Source organism: Struthio camelus, chromosome 2, assembly GCF_040807025.1.
Source record: "Struthio camelus isolate bStrCam1 chromosome 2, bStrCam1.hap1, whole genome shotgun sequence".
NCBI lineage: Eukaryota > Metazoa > Chordata > Aves > Struthioniformes > Struthionidae > Struthio > Struthio camelus.
Window position 1 is genome coordinate 52,663,147 of NC_090943.1, and position 22,662 is coordinate 52,685,808.

The 22,662-nt window shown below is 39.0% G+C and overlaps 1 protein-coding gene and 1 long non-coding RNA gene across 2 annotated transcripts in view; one reads left to right on the forward strand and one right to left on the reverse strand.

The window, feature by feature from the left end:
* SUSD5 (sushi domain containing 5) overlaps window positions 1–1,193 on the reverse strand; it is a 45,150-nt gene extending 43,957 nt beyond the window's left edge. The window contains exon 1 of the mRNA XM_009679762.2: window positions 882–1,193. Within this exon, the coding sequence (XP_009678057.1) occupies window positions 882–975 (94 nt within the window). The 5' untranslated portion in view covers window positions 976–1,193. The remainder of the gene's footprint in view (window positions 1–881) is intronic.
* LOC138066354 (uncharacterized) lies at window positions 847–17,360 on the forward strand. The gene is made up of 3 exons (XR_011139742.1): window positions 847–943; window positions 14,417–14,551; window positions 16,845–17,360. It is a non-coding gene; the product is annotated as an uncharacterized lncRNA (long non-coding RNA).
* Window positions 17,361–22,662: the final 5,302 nt, after the last annotated feature.

Sequence of the window (22,662 nt, forward strand, 5' to 3'; positions counted from 1 at the left end):
GGACTGTTCTCTGGAATAATGTAGCAAACTGACGGTAAGGGATTAGTGTACTGAAAAAAAATCCTTAGATCAGGCATAAATCTATCACAGCTGTGAAAGTGAAAAAATGTGGCTATTCAGCACTGCTCTCCTAGGAGAAGAGACAGTTGTTTTAAAAATAAATCCCATTTTTGCTAAGGCAATTTGATCATCATTACCATAAGCTTAATCATTAAAAGGAGAACAGGCTACTGGAAACTCGCAAAGCACGCAGCCGTTCAGGATTATCGTCAGCGAGTAAAAAGTCACACTTCAAAGTCACTAGTAGATGGTGCTTCAGGCACCTTCGTGTTCTGATCAGATCCCTTAGCAGAGAAGTGAAGATGAAATGCACATGCAGTAAGGTGAGCGAGTTGCCTTGAATCTACGTGGTACCAAGTGCAAATGCAATAAGGAAAAGCCTTTGACTTCTTGTCTTCCCTTTTTCAAGTACCTGCCCATACTAATCAACATCTGGGGGGATCTGAAACAGACAGATGTGGAAGGTCTCTGGAGAAAAGATATTTTTAATTGTAAGGAAAGCTCTCCTAAAATGTAACTAATTCTTCTTATTCATGCTATGGCTTTGTTTTATTATTCTTATTTCCTCTGGAAAAGTTCACTATCCTGTCTTTTTGTTCTAATAAAATAATCTTAGCCTTCTGGGATCTTATTTCCTTTCTCTGCTTAACCCCGGGATATTTGTAGAGTCTCAAAAACCTCTGAATCAGACGTTTCCTAACCCAAACTGGGGCGTGTATTTAAGTTTCTTAATAGAAAACAAGGTTTTTTGCAATAACACATTTCAACACACAGCTCTCATTCCAGTCATAATAACCCAGCCCAAACTGAATGAGACTCACCATCAGCCTGAACAGAGATGATCCGAAGGATGAAGAAGACAAATCCCATGCCCTGGACAAAGGTGAGAGATAATCTCTGAGAGCCTGAAGCCATCGCTCTGCTATTAAGTCCTCAGCCGCAGGAGGTTGGCTACAGAGGCTTTTTCTCTCTCCTCCTCTGCACTTTTAGCAGCAGGGTCTGTGGTGATGATTTCAAGGAGCCCTTTCCCTCGGCAGGATCCTGCGTCTTGGGTTTGCACTGAAGGCGGGAGGGATGGAAAAAGAAAGAGAGAGAGAGGGAGAGAGGAATCCTTTGCTTGGCTAGTGTGAAGGGGAGGGGAAGGCGGGGTGGGGGGGGGGGAGAAATGTCCAGCCAGCTGGGGTTGAGGAGCCGTTTTATCCAGCCCAGTTTGCAGGGCAGTGTACATGGAGAGCTGGTGTGAAAAGTCACATTACCCTGTCAGTAAATACCTAATGGATCACAGTGGAAGAAATGTAAAAGCCAGGAGGGAGAGAAAGGGGGGAAATGACAAACAACAAGCAGAAGAAATCCTGACTGAGAGGAGAAGGGCAGCTAGATAGCTGGTGCTTGTGAGTGGTGAGTTTATGGACTTAGATTTACATGTCTGGAGGGATGGGTTCGTACGCGTGGAGTGTTTCCTCTCTACAACGTGAGATCATCTGGCAGTACGTTGCTGAGAGTTGCAGGTTAGGGTCTGCTGAAGCAAGAGTGAAGGTCTTCAGGTATGGGGTGAGGAAAGGTGACAAACGATGTGGGAGCCAAATGGCAGAGCCTTACTGAAGATCGGGACTGAGATGGGTTAGTCCTACTGTTTCGAATTCCAGATCTGGAATGTGCATGAGGGACTGAAAGTCAAAACAGAAGTCCATCAGCTGGACTTTGTCAGTGTTCCTGATCCAGATGAATGGGCTGGTGCTCATCACGCATTGAATCCCCTGCAAGAAGGCGATGAGGGAAGTTTCCAGCTCCCATTAGCACTTACAGCAGTGACATCTGTCCCTTATTCTCATTTGTCCTAGATTTGTCCAAACAAAACTGAAAATAAACCCCCACAAAAGAGGAAATATATTGGTGGTGATGCCAGGATCTATTTCGCTAAATACATAAACGGAATAGTTTTGTGTTGCTGTTGGAACTGAGCAGAGCTCAGAAATGTTGTTTTCATATTCCCATCCTATTTTGCTTTTATTTCAGCTTCTTAAGATTTTTTCCCTTAGAAATTCAAAACTGGACAAAAACGTTCAGTCTGCTAGAAACTCTGAGCCATCAAGAAGAGAAATTAGACCCTGACCCTCCCCTTCTCACCACCAAAGGCCCCACTTTCATAAAGGGCAAGGTGCTGATAGATGGTTGCAGACACATTCTGATACTGATGAACCTGCAGAATACTAATTTCAGTTTGACTGAAATGACTCAAGGCTGAAGAACCTCTGTGTATGATATTCAAGCAAGTAATACTATGGTGCTGGAAGCTTGAAAAATACTTACTTTGGATGAATCCAGGTGGATAATGCTTTAATCCTGTTGACTTTTAAAGATCCTTAGCCTTCTTCCCCTTCTTTATGCACATGTATGACATGTGAATGTACACACTGAAAGCTTTCAGACAGGTAGCTTTCAATCTTCTGTTTATCCAAAAGACACAGATGGCAGCAGGTTTCTTTATATTGCCTTGCCAATGTAACTTGGAAGGAACACCACCGGAATTAGAAGGAAGGGTAGTTTCTTGCACATTCTTAACCTTAACCTAAGATGGTTGACCTAATGTAACTCCATAACATTTTATTTTAATGGAAATTGTATGCTATGTACAACAGAAGTTAATATAACATAAGAGAAAAGGAAATAGAAACTTGTGAAATTATTTTAATTTATTCTTATACTCCTTTCACTGGCGACACAGCTAATGGAATAAAACACAAATTTAATCCTCTAATATTCCAGTAGTTTTATACCTATTTTAATAATCAGTGAATATAAGAAGAAGAGAGAAGATATTGAATCTACACAGTTTAAGTGAGATAGCAAAGGGATTCCATGAAACTGAGTAAGTTGTTGCAGCAATTCACACAGCTATTAACAGAGACTTCACATGACCTCAGCAATAGATGCCGGTTTCCTTGACACTTGTCATAGGGCTGATGACTTGGTTGACCCTTTGCTCTCCCCTTGAGTTTGGCCAAAGCAGTTATGGGAACGGACCACGTCTTCTGAATTTCCATCTACAATTCCAAAGGTCTGTTAGGTTTCTTTTGCTATAATCAAATTGTTTTCTTGTGTTGATATATGTAAAGGCAGGTTGCCACTCTGGCTTCTGTCTTGGAAAATCTCAGCTTGTATTCTTGAGTGGAACATCTTACCGATTTTAAAGAATGACAGCAGAGCATCGGATCCTTTCCCTTTTGAAAGCATGAAGTTGGTACAGAGACCTGGCTACTTCTAACCATGCCATTTCAGCTGTAAAGTAAGTCTCTAAGTGTGGAAATGGTAAGGATCCTTATCAATTATTAACTCCTAGATGGTAAGTGCCTTACTGCCAATCAGTTGTCCTTAAAATCTAATATTTTTATAGACAAAATCCCTTCTTTGTAGTGTATTTTTGAAGATCTATGTAAAGCTGGGCAGATTAGGTTTTGTATTGAAATCAACATTAATCAAGTAAAAATCTTGAATTTGGATTCTGGGCTCATTTGAACCAAAAAACCAAAATGTGAACAGGAAGTTAAGATAGGAAGAAACAGATATAGCTTTTTGCTCGAAAGCTCTGTCATCCATGGCACTGTAGTAACACACTGGTCAGACTATTCAGTGTATAAGGTACAATGTGTTATGATACGTTACAAAAGATTAGTTGTACGTGTAACTTTACACAACTCACAGATCACGCCTGCCTCGGGAGCAGTGAATGTGCCAGTGGTGATACTTTATAAAACACTGTTTTACTGCCTGCAAGCTTTTACAGAGGGAATAAGACATGGGAAAGCACTGGGCCATAAAGTACGTATATCCACATGTGAATGTGTGCACACAAACCACTCATGCACACATGAGTGAAACGCACAGTTGTGCTTTGGACCTTTAGCACCTGAGGAGCATCTATATGTACAGTTACACCTAGAATATGTAATTCAACTGAAAGGAAATTTTTAATACTAAAAAAAAAATGCATAAAATAAATAAATACAAGTTTATTTGAGTCGTAAATTTGAACAAAGACCCATTTAAAAATAGGAATATGTGTTTTACAATAGAGATGATTATTTGTATTATATCTGTTCTCTTAATATCTATTACTATGAATATTTATTTTCTGCTATTAAAGCTTTATAAACTATAAACATTAAAGATGTAAAGGCCCCCGTTCTACAAATTCTTACACATGATCTTGAGTCTTCGCAAGATCAAGGGCCTAAGATCCTCAGGCTTCAAGCAAACATTTCCTATTTGAAGCCAAGCTAGGCAGATGTTGGCAGGTTTGTTCAAGTGCTGCAGCTGGCAAAGAATCTGGTCTTTGAAGAATGTTGGAAAGTCATAGGAAAGGTCACTTTTCATATCAGAATAAAGCACAATAGAAATAAAGTTTCTATTCAGAAAAAGATACCTCTCTTCTCTGTCGCTAAAGCATGAGATTCTGTTTGACCTGTTTCTCTGCATAATGCAATAGTTTCAGATGCATTATAGTCTGCATAATGTAGTTTGAAGAACTGAATTTAAATCTTATAGGCTTTAGATTTACTTACCATCCTAAATTTTAAATTTTTTTTAAAAAAAAGAGTGCACTATATTAACATGGGAGTAAGATGCTGACTAAATAGCTCTAACCAGTATGATTATTAGAATTTAACATACAGTCTGGAACTTGTGAAGTACAGTCTCCAGATGATGAGAAAGGACGAAAATAAAGAACTAACTGAGGCATATACCTTGCTATGTGCCATACACTCAGAGACTGCACGAAATGATTGCATTAAATGAAGATGCTGGATAACTTTGTAACCATTTCTGGTTATCCATGTTAAGGTAAGAGTTATCACATCTAAATTTTAAGATGAGCTGGTATATGTTAGTGTCTTGAAGGAACTGATTTCTTACATTGGTGAGAATTGTGGGAATCAAGGGGATTTGGGTTCTGTAGCTCACTAACATGTCAGCTTGTAAGTCTGTACAACCTCTTTAAGACTCTATCTCTTCACAAACTTTACAAACTATTCTGAGATAGTCATAGTAAACAAATAAAAATTTCTTTACAGATAGCTTTGTAATGTCATATCATTATTATGGGGGATATTTACTTTCAAAAATCTATGATTTCAGATGCTGCCAGAAATAGGATGTAAAGAGTTGTGGCCCAGGCTGACAAACCCCGTGTAAAGGGATCTAAAATATCTAATGGACAATATAGCATTTACATACAAGCATCGCAATGACTGACATGTCCTAAAGGATATGGGGTCTATGCGACTGAGAGGCAGTCGGGAAACACTGGCAGTACTGTACACCTATTGTATTCATTGATAGTACACCCACTGTATGCTGGGATCCAAAGTTACTCTGCAGCTGTATCCAAGCTTCTAACCCCTAAAAGTCTGGGGAAGGGAGAGAAAAAAAGAGGGAGAGAAAGATTTCTTTGTTTATAAAATGTGAATTATTAAGCAACAGTAATGGAGACAAACATTTTTCAGTGTCTGGCAGTCTGCAACAGTCTACTAGCTGCAGGGAGCTTTTTATTTTATTTATACAGAGTGTTTGCACCTAATTAAATGAAAAAGTAGAAACGTGCAGAACTACCTGAAAGTAATTCAGGGAGCTGGCAAAAAATAAATAAAAAAAGGAAAAAGGCATATGCCCCACTTTGTGGGTGGTGTGTTGAACACTGGGACCTGTGTCACAGCTCTAGTGACCCTGAGAAAGAGTGTGATTCTTACACTTACATCATATTATGTGGGGTCAGGAGTTGCCATGTGACAGGCCATGACCCTCATATAAATCATTGCCATGTAAACTGTAAAAATCACACTTCATTTCTTGAAGACTGAGCAGTCTCAAGAAAAGAATGAAGATATCTGGTCATAAAACAGCAGAAGCAAAATTAGTGATATACAAAATGGAACAGAGGTAAAATAAATGTCTGGGTGGTTTTTGATTGTCTTTATAAGGGCCTAATTTTTACTTTCTTCTCTCCATTTTTTGTAAAACCTCGCAGCAGTTTAATGGATGAAAGTCATGTAGCAGTGTAAAAAGTACACCAGTTCAGTCAGATGGTTTCTCTTGGGTCTCTCTGGACACTTGTAAAAGTCTGGATAAAGATAGGGTCTAGTATCTCTGCCTGGATTTCGGTTCATTTTGCAGATGAATCATTTCCATTTCATAGTTTCACCTTTCTTTTCGCACACTCTCTAACCTTCAGGCTAGCAATGGTCTTCACTTAGATGAGAGAGAGAGCAATTAAATCAAAAGCTCCCCACATCTATCTAGTCGATAGCTGCTGGCTGCCCCTGCTGGGGGTGTGTGGAATGGGCAAGCACAAGATGTGACTCATCTTTCTTTCCTTGTTCCCGTGCAAAAATCAGAGAAAAGACAATATATTTTCAGGAGGCCTCACTGATTCTGGGAGCCTCTTCTGAAGCAGGATACCCACATCAGCATCCATACCTGAGTCAGCAGAGTACCACCCAGCTGGCATTACTCTGAGATATATTCACCTGGACACGCAGGGTCAACATGAAGTTACTGAATTCCTCCGTAGATGCCTAGACATCTTGCTTTTTCTTCAGAGTTTATTTGCTAGCTGGGGATGGGCCTCCTGGCTTGTTCCACAATGTTCATGTATCCCTCCTTCCTCCACTAGTGTAACTGGAAGAAACCTCTTTAAGGCCATCTCAAAGCATCTCCCTTTAGTTTAGCCTCCTGCTGCAGATTTTCCTGTAGCTGCATACAGTATGGCCAGAGTGGCTAATTTCAAAGTTGCATTTTTTGCAGTTATAAAATGGAACAAGGAGTCTCTGAGTTTGTATTCCTACCTCTGCTAATGACTTCTAGTCTTGTTTGACTTTACATGCACGAAGGCCTCTCAACCATGCAACCTGTACTTAGCCTCTGTGATAAAGCTGTAAAGTGGTGCATAGCTCAGTGGCTCCCTGCATTTTTGGACCAGTAAGTGACTGTTGAACTTCAGCATTTATCACCAATCACTTTGGTCTTGAGAACTTCCAGTTGTCTGTAAACCGCACCACGTTGACCCCTTGTAATGCGGCAGGGGCAGAGCTTTTGTGGCAGGAAGAATTCTGCCTGGCCCTGACAAATTTATAAGATGCTGCTTCCCCCGGCACTTCTTCCAGTCTGAGGAACGTGCCAGGAAGTTCACTTCCTGCTGCAGAACTGTGCTCCAAGAGTGCAGCTTTACTGTTCAAAGTGACATATTTAGTCCTTCCGTTTGCAAACAGAACCTTGTAAATATGCAAGAAGTAGGTATGCAGAAAGCTGGAAACAGCGTTCTCTCAGAACTGCAAACACTCTCAACCAGGGCCTCGGGGAATATGCAAGGCCATGGTTGTAGTATTTGTCAGGTTTCCAGCGTAGCAATTAATTTGCCATTTATTTTACCAGTCACCTAATATTTTGGCTTTTGTGTCTCAGCCTGGTTCTCCAGCTATTTCCTAAAAGTTTATTTAACTGCATTATAATGTATGTTCCCTGGACCTTAAGGCATCCTTAATTTCTCGCTAGCTGTTAGCTCTGCCCTCTAGTGCTGCATGCAACACAGGAATGGGAAGTCGTGTTACAGAGCAGTGGCTTTGCCATAAAGCTGAGCTAGTACTTGGAAGCTGAACGTGCTAACTGGCCAAAAATCTACATGTTGACTAAACTGACTTAACATTTTTTTTGCCTCCTGAGAGAGGGTTACTGGTCCATTTGTAGTCATTTAAACAACAGAGCTCTGAAATACGGCCCACCTGAAAACCAGCCTTTTACAATATCAACAGATTCAACTAAAGTTTATTTATTGCATGCTTGTATGGCTCAGCCTGTGGCTCTGATCCACCTCACATGGGTCTCAGCTGCTGGAGATTTGACCAAGTGCCCCTTTGAGAGAAGCGCAACTGAAGCAGCTGTTTACCTCCGTGCCTTTTTCTTGGAACTTGGAGTCAAGGTGGAATGAACTGCTGAGTCAAAGAAGGCATAGAGATCTGTTGAAGCAAAAGGTTTTTCTGGCAGGCTGTCACAGTAAGCAGAAGTCTCAAATGACGTCATGTGGTCATGATGCATAAGCGGGACCTAGACAGTGAGTTTCAGTTTGCAACTTGCAGAGCATGTGCAAGAACTTCCGTTAATGCTTTGCACTTTAACAGCAGCATTTTTAAGTAGAATTTTATGCATACTCTAAAGAGCTGTGTTTTCCTAGGAAAATAACATTGTTCAAACAGACAGAAGCAGTTAGGATAATGTAGTCATATTTCCTAAACAGTGGAACTGAATTCAGCAAAGTAAAGGCATGATTGACATGATATATTTAAAAAGCTTTCCTTCCTTGCGCATGCTGGTAACACCATTATTAAGGTCACTATAACTCTTCTGGTAAGATATTAGAAAATATGAGAAAGGCAAATGCTGAAGAAGCTCCAAATCTTTCTTCCTATACATGTTTGTTTGAACTTGGGAAGAAAACACCCTTTCACACTCCAACCCTTTCCTGCCTCCAGTTACCACATCTATCTTCCACAGTCCCAGCTCTTTCCCACCTCCCTGTGACCTCTCCAGGCTGTGCAGGTACTTGAGGAGAGTGGAACTAAGCAGCTGGGAGAGTAAAGCTGCACAGTTTTATGTATAGGATCTTATTCAAAGTTGGTTGGAGGAATGAGCATGCCAGAGAGCAAACTGGAAAAGCCAGTGCAGATGAGGATGGTACCAAGCTACTGGGGGGAGTCTGGGGCACTGAAGTGCAGAGAGAAGAAGAGGTTAGAAAGAAAAAGATCAAGTTTCTGGGCTCCGGGTGATGCTGGGAGGCTTGATTTCCATTTTCGCAAGCCCCCACCTACACCCCTGCTCACAGTGTACCATCTTTTTAGAAAATGTGTTCAGGGTCCTCTTAGTCTCTTCTGCATTTTTTCTGCATATTTTCTCCAGCTCTTCAGCTTACGGGTCTCATGCTGACACGGCTCTTCTGGATGGGAAGGCTAAAGAAGCAAAGCCACCTCTGCTGGATAGACATAAGGCCAGGCTATGTGCAGTTGATTCAAAGCCAGTGTTAGGGTCCTGTGCGGTGGTTTGCAGAGATTCAGAGGTATTAGATGGGGAGAGTTGTGTTGGACTATATGGTGGTACTGAGAATGTTGTTTTAAAAGAAATAAAATGCCTAAGCAACCTACACTAGCAGAACTATCTGCCATCAGTTTTACAATGACTGCACCACATTTGGGGAACACAATCTTGCATTTTCTCCTTTTCAAGGCAACACTTTATTATTTGTCAGGAATAAATACACTATTTTCAAATTATTATTATCCACAACATCTAAAGTCCACTACACTTTCATTCTTGCTGTAAGTCCAGTCCTCAGAAGTTGACTAACACTTAAAGCGCTGTTAAAGCACTTCGTACAAGCCATAACGACAACTGAGGTTAGGCAAAAAATATAATTTATGCACCAAAAAAATAAAAATAAAAAATAAAAAATAAAAAAGTATTCTCCCTCATCTAGGAAAATAAAAATCTGTTTATGTCCTCAAAAAACTGATAATTTTAGCTCTAGAAGCAGAAGTATGAAGGAAGGTTGTACTACCTCTGGATTGCTGGGTCAGTACAGGGTTAGAATGTTGCTACTGAGGAGATGGGTAAAATTTCATATCTTTTTTATAAATAATATATTTCGTTTGCAAATGAAATTGGACCCTGCCCTGAAGTTCGGAACATCTGCAATTTGTAATCGTACAAAGGAGCTGGGAGAACTGAATTGAAACAGAAGCTTTTTGTGCGTACGTGCATGCATGCATGCACATGCACACGTGAGGGTGGGTGTGCTTGTGCGGGCATATGAGAAAGAGGGAAGGAGAGAAAAAAAGGAGAAAATTTTTCCTTGCTCCTTTATTTTTGCGACTAAGGACCTGGCAATAGGTGGTTTCCAGATATGGAGCTAATGTGGCAGATCTCATCATATGCTGATACCTACAAAATTAGATTTGTGGCTAAGGCTTTCCACTTGGAGAACTTCAATATTTTTTCTGTGTGCTTTGTGCACCTGATAAGCTTCAGTAACTTTACGAATACAAAAAAGACACTTAAAATATGAAATGAAGCAATTCTTAAAGCTCAATATTTGCCAGAAAAGATCATGCAATAAGAAAGTTATGTAATAAAGTGTATACACACACACACACACACACACACACACACACACACACACACACACACACACGGAGTCACTTATCTCCACAAACAACGCAAACTATGTTCACGTTTCTGTTCTTGTATTGAGCCTTAATGAAAGCACTTCTATCCAAGCAGACTGCCAAGGAACCTTCCTTTTTGGGGGGCTTTGTATTTGAAAGCTGGAAATAAAATTCATAACATTTACTCTGCGTTAAATATGACTCACCAACTTCAACAGAGGCTCATCCAGCCTCCTGTCTAATATAACTTATTAATTCTTCTTAGCTCCATAAAGAGACAGGATAGATGAAGTGGCTAAAGAGAGATTAAACATGTTACAACTAACCCACAAGCTGTAAAACAGAATAGATGGACACAAAGAAAGGGTGTTATAGCCAGAAACTTTTGCAAATTAAATGATAGATTTAAAAGGAGATGGGAGGCAGTTAAGTACTTTAAGTAGGATGTAACTCTCAGACTTTTGGAACAGAGGTAGAAATGTAAAAAAGTCTAATAAGAGTAATAGAGAGCAATAGAGTAATGAAAAGAAAATCTTGCATCAATTAAAAGAGATAGGAATGCTACAGGAGACACACTAGCAAAAAATACGTAGGGGGTAAGAAAGGAGGAAATTTTAAAAATGAAAACAATCTTCAGCTTTGGAGAAATAACCAGACTTCAGTATGTTTCGCTGAACCATACCTTTAAGCCTTCTGAAAGCCAGGTATCACAAACATTCAGGCTATGGGAAAGCAGATTGTGACAAAAGCCCTCAACAGATTTAACCTTGTTGCTTTAATTTCAGATCTAAGCATTTTAAGAGTGTCCCTCCACCACAACTTCCTTAAGGATCCTGGAATTTGAAGTAACATTGCCCTTCCCAAGACACATATACACAGAACAACACGAGTGTGCAGCATTTAAAAGCCTGAAAACACCCGGTCTCTAAAGGTGGTCTCTAAAGGTCCACACGCTGCTGCCCATTTGCTTTGACGGGGCTAGTACGTGGTTAAATATCGGCACAACTTCAAATGATTAACTGCAGATGCATATCCTTTCATAGCTTTCAGAATCCTGAAGCAGCCACTGTGCTTTAAAAAGATAGGTATATGCATAATGATATCTCCTGGCTGTTTCATCCCTGTTTTGGCCTTCCCTTTCCTTTCTCTGTTTTCTATTTCCTCTAGAAAGCTCCTTTTCCCTTTAACTCTCTGTTCTTTTTATTTCTTTTTTAATTCATATTAACTCATCCACTTTCTGCTGTCATCTTATCCTAACCTGGATCTCATATTACACTACAAAAGAGAGGAATTACCTCTTCCAACAGATAAAATAACATATGAGGGAAAAAGAAGAAGTATTGCAACTCTAGTAAGCTTATCATACTTCTTATACTGTTTGGTACCTTGAGCCCTAGCACATGGCTAGGGCTTGACTTGAGGAGAAGAGAAAGCAGTTCTCCAGCCCACGCAGTTTCTGAGAAAATATTATCTGAGAGTACCCTGAAGGCTAAGAAACCAAAGGCAAATAAAAAGAACCTCAAACTGATTATTTTTAAGCCAGAAGGCAAATAAAAAGGAACTCCAAATTGATTATTTTTAAGCCACCCCCTTCACATATGATTTTGGAACACTTGCCGTTGGCAAGACCGCAACATGGATCAAGTGTAATATTTGCCAAAAATCAGTCTGAGCTTTCTCCATACATGTTTGTTTCCTCCTCCTCTCTTACTTACAGGTGGTGCAGGGTTTTTGAAGACTGACTGTTAAAACGTATTGTCTGCATGCTAGCAAAACGAGAGTGAGCACCCTGAAAATTGGTGGAAAAAAGAAGCAGTGATGGAAACAGGGAAGAGAGGAATTTCTTGACTGCCATATTCTCTTCTTTCTTTATTCCTGAATGAGGATGGGCTTTGAGTTTGGCTCTGAAAGAACCTCACTGTTCTGCCTAATATCTAGGATTGGTGTACTAGGCTTTAAAGTTTCCTTGGATGTCCTCTTGTAAGTACAGGTACCAAATAATGACAAAAATGCATGGTAGCTTGGTAACACAAGCAGTGAGCATCACTTATCCTCAGATTTCCAGAGGTGAGAAGGGAACTTGCTAGTCACAGCATCATCTTCTTGGGGTTAGTTTTGTTTTCTTTTGCTTTTAATAGCTTTAATTATGTCTCAGTAATAGCTCAGCTTGAATAAGAAATTCTCCAAAGTTTACCATATCTTTTTGGTGGATGAAAAAATGTAACTCTCATCAGCTTTCCATTTTCTATTTTGTTTTGTTAAGAGAGGGAGCAGAAGCATCAAAAAATTACAAACGTATGATGGGGTTCTCTATTTTCGATTGTTTCCTGCTGTGTGTGTAGCTAGAGAGTCTATCACCCTGGTAAGTATCATAGTATTTCTGGTTTGATTAACACAAGTAGTGCTAGAAAAACCACATGACATCCTCCTCCCTGTGCAACTACTATCTATTTTTCATTTATTTTTAGGCAAGATTCCATCTATCCCTCTCTAAGCTGATATAAAGCTTGGAAATCAGCAACTGTGGAATCATAAAGGAAATAGCATACAAAGAAGAAAACCAGCTATTTACATTTATAATGACTGGGGTTTTTCCAAGAAATTTGATTTTGTGTATTCCATTGCCCGTGATGTTTCAGTTCGTGCGGTAGATAGTTTGATGGATCTGAACTGGCATGATGTTTAACACATAAGAAACAGAAACAGTTGCAGAAATCTTGGCAACACTGCTGTTGGCTATTTGCTGGTGGCAAGGATATTAAAATTAATTGACAGCGTTGCTCAGGACATGGCGAGTTAGGACCTAATTGTTGAGGGTGAGCCATGGAAGGGATTCAGCAATTCCTGCCCAAACTGAAATTAATGCAAGAGTTTTATGGGTATATTGCAGAGATGCATATCCACTATGAATATACTCTCTTGAGAAAAGTGAATGTTTCTACACTCTCAGCAATGCTAGGTGAGCATAGATTCAAGTTCATTTTTTCATACCTCACCCCGTTCCTCAACTAGGTGCAGGCACACCTCTCTCTTTCTTGAATGTTCTTGCCATTTCGGAGCTGTCATGTGTTACTGGGGAAACGGGGATGAAACAGACTCCAAACCTGTCCTGGCTTTTACATGAACTGCACAGGAAGATAAGGTGCTAAAATCAGCAGTAATATCCTGCACTGAATGGTGTATTTAGGAGTTGGCAGAAATGAGTTTTTGAAGCAGCATCTTTTTGAAAGTCGAAGGGTCTTACAGATACAGCCAAAACTCTTAGAAAAATTCCTAACTATAATGCTCATTTGTCTAGTTCATAAATCTGCCTCTCTATTCTTCAAAGCGCCAAAAGCTATCTAGCCAGACTTCCAGCTTTTATAAGACAGTCTAACAAGCTGTCTGGCTCAATCAGTTGAACTCTGATGGCGCTCCAGATTTTCAGTCAGCAGACCACATTGTAAGGAAAATATCTACTCACAGACCCCGTTTTCTTCCTGTACCAGTAGCTTAATCTACCATGTTATAGTTCTAAAATATTTTTTTCAATGAACCACAAGAAAGAGCTCTGCAGTCCATCCGCACACCACAGTTTCAGATCCTTGATTCCACAGCCTTTTTTTCTTGGCTTTCTTCACTGTAAACGGTGGAAGTGATACTTTCTATGCTCTGGTTATGCATAACATGATGTAAAAAAGCTGCATACTTGGTATGACTGAGAAATTCTGAGTACAAAAGTAGGTTTTGGGATTTCTTCAGCCTGAGCTCATTCTGTACTTGCATAATCCTGTAGCAGGCTGTTTTATATGATCATAGATGTAAACGGCCCTACGGAAGCTGGAGCACAGGACTGTAGTATCAAGTTAGACAGTATATGGTTATACCTAATTTCAGTTTCCACTATAACTTCTATCAAACAGCTGGTATGGCTCAGTTTAACCAAAGCGGTCACTATAAAAGCACAGTTAGGGCTTTTAATCAGTAGAGAGTAAAATAGCCGTCAGAGTTACAGATTTGTCCTGATGCCGCTTCCTAAAAATGACTTTAGCCTAAATCATTAAGCTTCAGGCTTAAGAAAGAAACCTTGTTTTTTCCAGCTGCTTAATTCTTCAAGTTTTGCCCTCAGCAGTCAGCATACACACAAAGAGACCCTCTTTCTTTTCTAGGAGACGAGGGACAGAGAGGTTTTCACCTTCTCATGTTTTTACTGTTGACCAGCAATAGCTTCGGCAGTATGCCCATCAATGCTCCCAAGAACCTGGCTGCTTTGGTGATGGAGAAGCATGGTCTTCACTCGTGAGGTAGGCATTAGTAACACAGCCACACAGACAGGACTTTTAGAAGTCTGTCTAGAAAACTTCAAAGCCAGACCCACAAAATGTATTATTCCCCATCATTTCATGCACTGCTTTCTTCTTCTGAACGATAATCACCCTTCCTTAGAATTCTTCTCTGAGCACGTTCAGTGGCTTAGTTCAGTAACAGTAACTAGCTTAAAGTCTGGTAGTCCATATCTTTGCATTCTCTTACAACATTGGCCATGCACAGCCTACTCAAATACACTCTACCTGTGACTGAAAAGTGACAGTGACAAAATTCTCAGTCATGCAAAACACAAAGAAAAGTGCAAATACACAATGGGAATGTGATGTTGTCAGGTCCCTTATGTTTTCAAGGCTTACCACGTTTCAGCGAGAAAATTCAATAAAACCACATAGATTCATTCTTGTCTGGGTTTAGCTTTTGGATTTTGAACAAACTCTAGCAACACAAAGAATCCAGATAAGATGATACTTTTATATGTAATCTTTTATTACATGATTAACTTAATTCTGTACAAAATTTCAGTTACCTAAGTGCTTAAAGCATAACAAAACAACTTACCTTCTTATATGAAGCAAAAATCAGAGGAGAATAGCAATTTGAAAACTTCCACTGACTTCAATAGGTTTTAGAGCAGGCCCTATTTTCATAAACTTTACAAGTTAATATGCTGTTTTTATGAAAGATAATCTTCAGGATTATGTGGAAAGATATTGGCAGAGTAACATGTACAGGGAAACAGCTCTCAAAATACTAGTTAGTATTCTCAGTTATGTTTTCTATTTGATTGTTAAAAGCCAATCTTGTTGACCCAATAATATACACTTGGCTTTGCAGCCACCGTCGGTGCTTAGTAATGTCTTGGGAAATCCTATACCTTTGAAATGCTATGCAAATAGTTTAAAAGGAGCCAACTTTAACACTCAAGTTGAATTAGAAAATAGGAGAATACTTTAAACCAAGCAAGTAGTTTAAGGACAAAGTTGTCTCTGTCTAAAATTAAGCACCGATTCACAGAGATATTATCAAAACACTAAACTGTACATTAAAATTCCTAAACATCACTGCTATTCACAACAAGCCAATGCTAACATTTGTTATTTCTGTGTCTAAAAATGAGTTTGTAAGTTAGGAAAATGATGTCAGTTTAAAAGGATTCAAAACTAATTTTATCTGATTGGCAAGTGAATTCAAGTACTGAGATACTAAATAAATATTTGACAGCACCATTCCACGGTATAATTTATTTCACATATGCACTAAATTAAAATGAAAGTTTTTCTAAACTGAAAGCAATTTCCAGGCAAACCACTAAGTAGGATGATGGTAATGGCTGCCATTGTGTCATGGTAGGGAACCTTCTCACCCTTTCAAGGGTCATGTGCGTTTTGAACAAATAATCAAAACCACAAGGCAGAGAATGGTACAGTAGCTACAGTTTTGTCTCACCGATGACAGGGAATTTAAATATATACCACTAAATATTTCTACCAAGGGGGGAGGAGGAAACAACGTTGAACACCTGACCTTGTATTTGTGTCAGGAAGGACTATTGGTACTGAGAAGCAGTTCAGAGTTTTGCCTAGCAATGGGCAATGCTGGGAAAATTCATTTCAGTATGATAGGTCTGTTGGATGATCCTATTTAGATATGTGGTGTATCTCAGCGTCTGTGTGGAAATGTGTTCCTATGGCAGCGACCAATACACACTGGCACACAGTGACACAGAGAGGGACGTAAGAGGTATGTAAGAACCATTAGATCTGTTCAGTGGTTCCTACCAAAGCAGAGTTGTTATGAAAAGCTCACTTATTTAAGATTCAAGCAGAGAAGGAAGAGTTTCACACCATCCTAAGCATACAGAGCAGCATTTCTTACACCATAAATAAGGAGATAGGAAATCAAACCACTTTAGACCTTGCTGGAAAGCTAGGCTCAAAATTAGAACTGAAAACTCACAGGTTGAGAGACTATAATGCAGAATCTTGATCTAAACACTCACAGGGACAACAAATAGCTGCAGAGTTCAGTATCAGCTACATTCCAGAGGATTTATCAAGGGTGAGGTTCGTATCAAATTAGGGAAAATATACGTAATACTTATCTCAAATGCAAGACTTACCTATATGTAATACCATACCCTTTTAAAATACTACAATGTACATACTACTACAAAGTTTTGGAGGTTAAATGCAAAACAAAAAGTACTCAGTGGTAGTTTCACTTACAAAACAACAACCAAAAAATCTGTGTTTTTCCCCCCTGTTGCAGAAGAAGCTGGAGGAGAGCTGTGGACATGTATTTAACAAAAACCAAAGGAAGTGAAATAGAGAAGAAGACTGAATTTGATTTATATGGTGAGGGTAAATTCAGAATTACATTTTTCAGTATTTTCATAGTGTAATTTTTGTTATGTTTTCCTCCATGGCTCAAAGAAACCTAGAAAATCATGAACTCATGAAACCTTAAGTAATATGACACTAAAATACTTGAGTTATTAAAAGGAAATTAGTACAGACTATATTGGAGATGCTACACTAATCTTTACTGTTGATTTAACAGTGTATATCATATGGAAATACACAAACTCTACTCTTTCTGACGTACTCACTGTCATGTACACAGGGTCCTTCTCTTTCTGGACAGTGTTAATATAGAAAAATACATTTGTTGTGAAGCTTCATTCTAATACAATACAGACTCTGTATAGCACTTTGGCATTGTTCTGGATGAAAAGCATTATATGCATGTAAGCTGTGTCTTTAAAGAAAACAATTAAAGAAGATTAGAAAGAGTGAAAGAGAGAAAAAAAATAGTAGTGCTGGAAAGAAAATAATGATGTTGGGGAAATAAGCGTTTCATTTTCCTAGGCGTACAATGTCACATAATTACCAGTGTGAAGTAGCTGTTAATTTTATTTGACATTTCAAAATAAACCCTCTTTGAGTGATTCTGTTGCACCTTAGGATTAAATATAAGTCATGGCTACTGAAATACCAGCAATAAACCATTTTCCAGTAACATGCAGAAAGAGTCACAAGGTTGACTCACAAATCAGTATTTATTCATTTGACTGAATGAATTCATTAGCCTTGTTTCCTAAGTTCATAAGTCTCAACACCTTCTCGTGAAATTTCACCTGTTTTAAAATAGGAAACAAAGGAAAAAATGTCATCCTCAAACACTACTGTGCTGAATGACAGATTATTGTCTCCACTTCCTAGAGAGTTTAGCCTTCAGTTTCTAGACAATTGCCAGAATTCACTGTATTGCTATCAGGAAATGTGTCACCAAAATAACTTATTGTTTTCAATGTAATATTTATGAAAAATATTTTTTTAGTAGATGAAAAATGTTAGAAGTGGATTGCCCTCCTCTTATTTCTCTGATCTTTAATTATATTGACTCTGACCTCCAGCTTCACTTCTAGGTCTCCCCCTGTTAATGACCCTAGTGCAGTGTTACGTTGTCTGTTAAACTCTAATAGCTTCTTTTCTGTCCCTTTACTTAGTGTTGGCTTCAATTTCCTACTGACCTACACCGTGCCTGGAGAATTGGTTTGTTTTGAAATGGAGTTGGTTTACCGCCCTGTGTTGCAAATGCCACTCTAAACAGTGCAAACACATACGTTGGTTTGGCTTATTTGTGTCTTTCAAATCCCCAGTGTTACGCTCCAGTAAATTTTACCACAGAATCTTTGCAACAGGCGCATTCCACTTACCCAAAGCTTAATCCTGTACAAATACGCTCATGCAAACGTCTTGCTTCTCGGTATTATTTTCTAGTTTATTTCTGTAGCATGGAGCGGTCATTCTTGCTGTCAAATGTAATTTTCATCTGGAAAAGGCTAAAAGACGAGCAAACAAGAGCAAGTAGATGGATAAAAAATTAAGATGGATAAAGTCAGCAAATGGATCTGATGATGTGACTTTGTCAGTAATTTCAGATTCCATGCTGCGTATGGAGGGTGTAAACTAAGGTATTTACACTTTTCCTCAGCTGATGAAGAGTAAATGACTGGACCAAAGTGGGTGCTGATGCAAATGGTTAAGATACTCCTTGCCACCTAATTTACTGAGCTATGGATAACTCCAGTGCAACCATGTAACACCACAGAGAAGGCAGCAGGAAGAGATGCTGCTGCAGAATGTTGTAAAAGGAGTATCTGCAAGCAAAGTAATTTAACTGGTATGCACAAAGCTTTCTTTGCCTTCCTCACGTAAGATTATTTTGCTTGCCGTCAATCCAGGACTGATACTTTCACTTATAACAGGATAAAAAAGTATACTGCATAAAGTCACAGCACACATTATTGGCAGTAATCGCAAAAAAATTAAGCTGGGCCTCAGTCTGTTTCTACTAAATGCAATAGTAAAACAGACTTCAATGATATGAAACTCCGTGAACCGTTGAAGGAATTGAAGCAAACGCCACGCCTCAGTGATTCTTCATTATAGTAGTTGTTCAAAACTATATTACTAAAACAGATATTTAATTCATGGGCCCAAGGTATAAATAGCATGACTATATACGGCCCAGTAGTGCTAGTTTCCAAAAACTCTGTATACCGCCTTACTTAGCATCAATCTCATACTTAAAAGATAACTCTTTCTCCTTGAAACTCACTATTGCCTCACCCAGCTGCCACCATTCCTCTGTATAATATTTGCTTTTCATCCATCCTCATTTCCCTCCAAAATCTGACTTTTCTACTCGTAGCTTCAGAAATCCCGAGCCTGCTCATTTTCTACTTGGTTTCTGCCTTCAGCATTAGCCAAACTGACTGATAGGAAGAGAAAATGCCTAAGGCCAGTCACTCTGCTGCAGAAACATATTCAATGGATGTACAAATAAACAGGCTTTTGCTGCAGATGAAGAACACAGGCAGTAAGGCAAATAAGACCTTAAATAAAATATTAGTCAATGTAAGACAGAAGACGTTACATTTGTGTTGGCTGGACCCAGGAACGGCCTGAAATCCAGGATGTTTGCAAGATGCATGTTGTCCACGGATGCCACTTAGAAATGTTTCCCCTAGTGGCAGGTGATATCCAGGCTCTTTTAGGAAGGACTTGGAGGATTTCTGTTCTCAGTCAAGGGATATCACTTCAAGGGCAGATGGGACAGATGGCAGCAGCTCAAGAGCATGGTACGTGTACCCGTAGGGGTGCTCGGCCTCAGGGAGCCAGCCGAGCTGCCTCGGCACAGGCGGGCGCCTGTTTCCTACATAGAGTTAGTCACTGAGGGCAATTCAGACTGCATAAAGGCAGGTCTGTTTCTGGGCTCTGAATAAAAACCCATGGAGCACCCATAGAGCTTGCCTGAAGCACGAGGTATTTAAAGGGTTATTACAGCATTTTTACGTATTTTATCAGTATAACCAAGTTTCGTATAGTAAGAATATACTACAAAAAGGTAGAAAGCTCTGCTATACTTTAGAGTGAATCAGAAAGATACTAGTATTTAAATACAGAGGCATCCTGTGTTTAAAACAAGAATTTCATGATAACATCCTCTAACAACCTTCTTCTCACCTGAAAAACTCTACAGGCATGTCTGCATGCAAATGCAGTGATTTGCATAAAGTTAGTACCATTCATGAATTTCACGTATTTTTACTCCTGTTAGGTTCCTTGTAACGGTAACAAATTGCTGACATTTGTCAGCTGCCTCAGTAGTTAAGAATGTACTGTACCTACATTAAAAAATAAAAAAGGACATGCATTCTGCACTTCTACTGTTAATCCTACTTTCTTGCATTCTATAAAACCACAGGTAGAGAAGAGAGAAGATCTTTTAATACAGCCTTAGCTTAATTATGACTTCATTACACCAACTTATATTGTCAGAGGCTCAGGGTTTGTTTTTAGGAGAACAAAGATCTCTTAACACTTTACACAGGGAAGCATGAGAATAAAAATTTCACTTCTTGCGCTTCAAATGTGTTTGAAACGGACAACCTGGAAAATATCTACGTAGCCCCAAGACATTCTGATAGCAAGAAGCACCCCACATAATCCTGCTGTCTATCTTCAGAAACTTAGGAGAAATGTGGATCTCATGAGCTCTGCAGAGCACCGATTTTAGTCAATGTTATCAATGATTCCATTGCTTACAAACTGTTCATGTTTTGAAAAATATGAACAGTATATATATTTTTTGCTCAGAAAAATATTAATGTGGTACCTCACCTGGGGCAACACTTCCATCTTCCCTACATGTCGTTTTTGAACTTTTACGCCCTGTTAGAACTGAATGCAAAATCTCTGTTGACTTCTAAATAAATCTTACACCAAGCAAAATTTTGATCCACTGAACTCAGGGTAATCTTTCTCAGAGACCTTGCCCCTAGAGAAACCGAAGTATTTGTCCCATTCTGTATCTTCAAAAGATTTTCTCTATTTGGAGGTATACTGTATGTATATTGGTTTTAAATCTGGGGAGCCTTTATTCCTGCAAGGACCTCACTCTTCAGAAATTTAGAACAGCATCATAATACAGCCACAACACATGGACCAAAGTAGTATGAGTTGCAACCGATAACCTTTGCAAAAGCAGATAGCATTTCACTGAGAGTTTCTAGAAATCCCTTGGGATTGCTTTGTTATTACTGTTTTTCCACATAAAGCACATTTAAAAGAAGCATTCTAGAAGTGAAATTCATGGTACGAATTTTTGAACTAATTTCACTGATGCCAATAGAATTACAGAGGAGATTAATTTAGTTCTGTGACTATCAAGGAAAGAAGTTGTTAAAGCAAAGCTGTGGATATTTTTTGTGTGTCTTTATTTTTCTTGTAATAAAAGGACACAAAAATATACTTGGTTTGGATCCATAAATTGTCCTAGCAACATATGCAATGTGAAATAAATATGATTCACCTTTCATACTTTATTATACCCTTCAATAGTATGCTTATTACAACAGATATTTGAAGGGCTGTCATTAGGGTTTTTTTCATTATTTAGTGTAAAATATAATGCAAGTTATTTTTAGATCTCATGTATTCAATATTTAGAACATGCTTCCTATATAAAAATGCAGAGATTATGGAAATTCTTTAGAAATATGGTCTTGGCTTTGTTTTTGTATGTTTTTCTATGGTATTGCACACTTTTTTGGATATGTCACAGTATTTCCAATCAGCCATTCGTAATAGGTTTAGCAGTTGTTTCAACTTCCTTCAAAATTCTTGTTCTCATTTTTATTCCATAGAAGGTAATTTAAGGATCCATCTGCAAACACTTGCTATTCAAAGCAGTGCTTGCTACCATTAATAGTCCTTGTGTAATCACAGTAGCAAGTTCTTTACCTAGTAAAGGGAATCTGGAGGATTGGAGCTTAGGTGGCAAACATTCGTTTAATTTTGGGAGGACATTCAGACTTTCCATGTTTCACACTACAAGCGTATACCGTGTTCTACAACTCCTGCATTTGATTTCTGACACTGCCTCTGACCAACTGAATATCCCTGAACATGTGCCATACTCCCTGCACACTTAAATTTACCTAGATTTAGAACAGAAATAAAAATTGTCCATAGGCATTTGGGGATGTAATGCCTCACTGGGTAATTTGAGGACTAACTGTGCTAGTGACAAAAATGCACCGAGGTCATCATGAGAAATGCATCCTCTGAAGAGTCCATGAAAAGCCAAATTGTCTAGAAGATCTCATCCTACTCTTCATTTGGACGTGGACATCACATCTGTAACTATCACTTATTTCTGTAGCAGCAGTATCTAGTGGTCCCACTCAGGGACCCATTACATTAAACACTGAGGAAGAATATCCTTGACCTCACGACAATGCTACAACTTGAAGATTCCCTTGATAGCACTGCTATTCGTGCATCATTTTGTCCATATAACTGTGCTTATATTTTGAGGCATCTGATTACAGGTTCCTTATATAGCCAATAGGGAGCAGGTGGATCCTTAAGTTCTCAAAAGGTCTTTATAAGGGGAACCTGTTTTACTAATTTCAGCACGTAATTTAGATGCCTAAAACTCAGCTTGGTCCAAATTTGCACATTCAGGCAACTGAATACAAATAAAACAAAGTAAAAGCCTCGGGCATCCAGTTCAA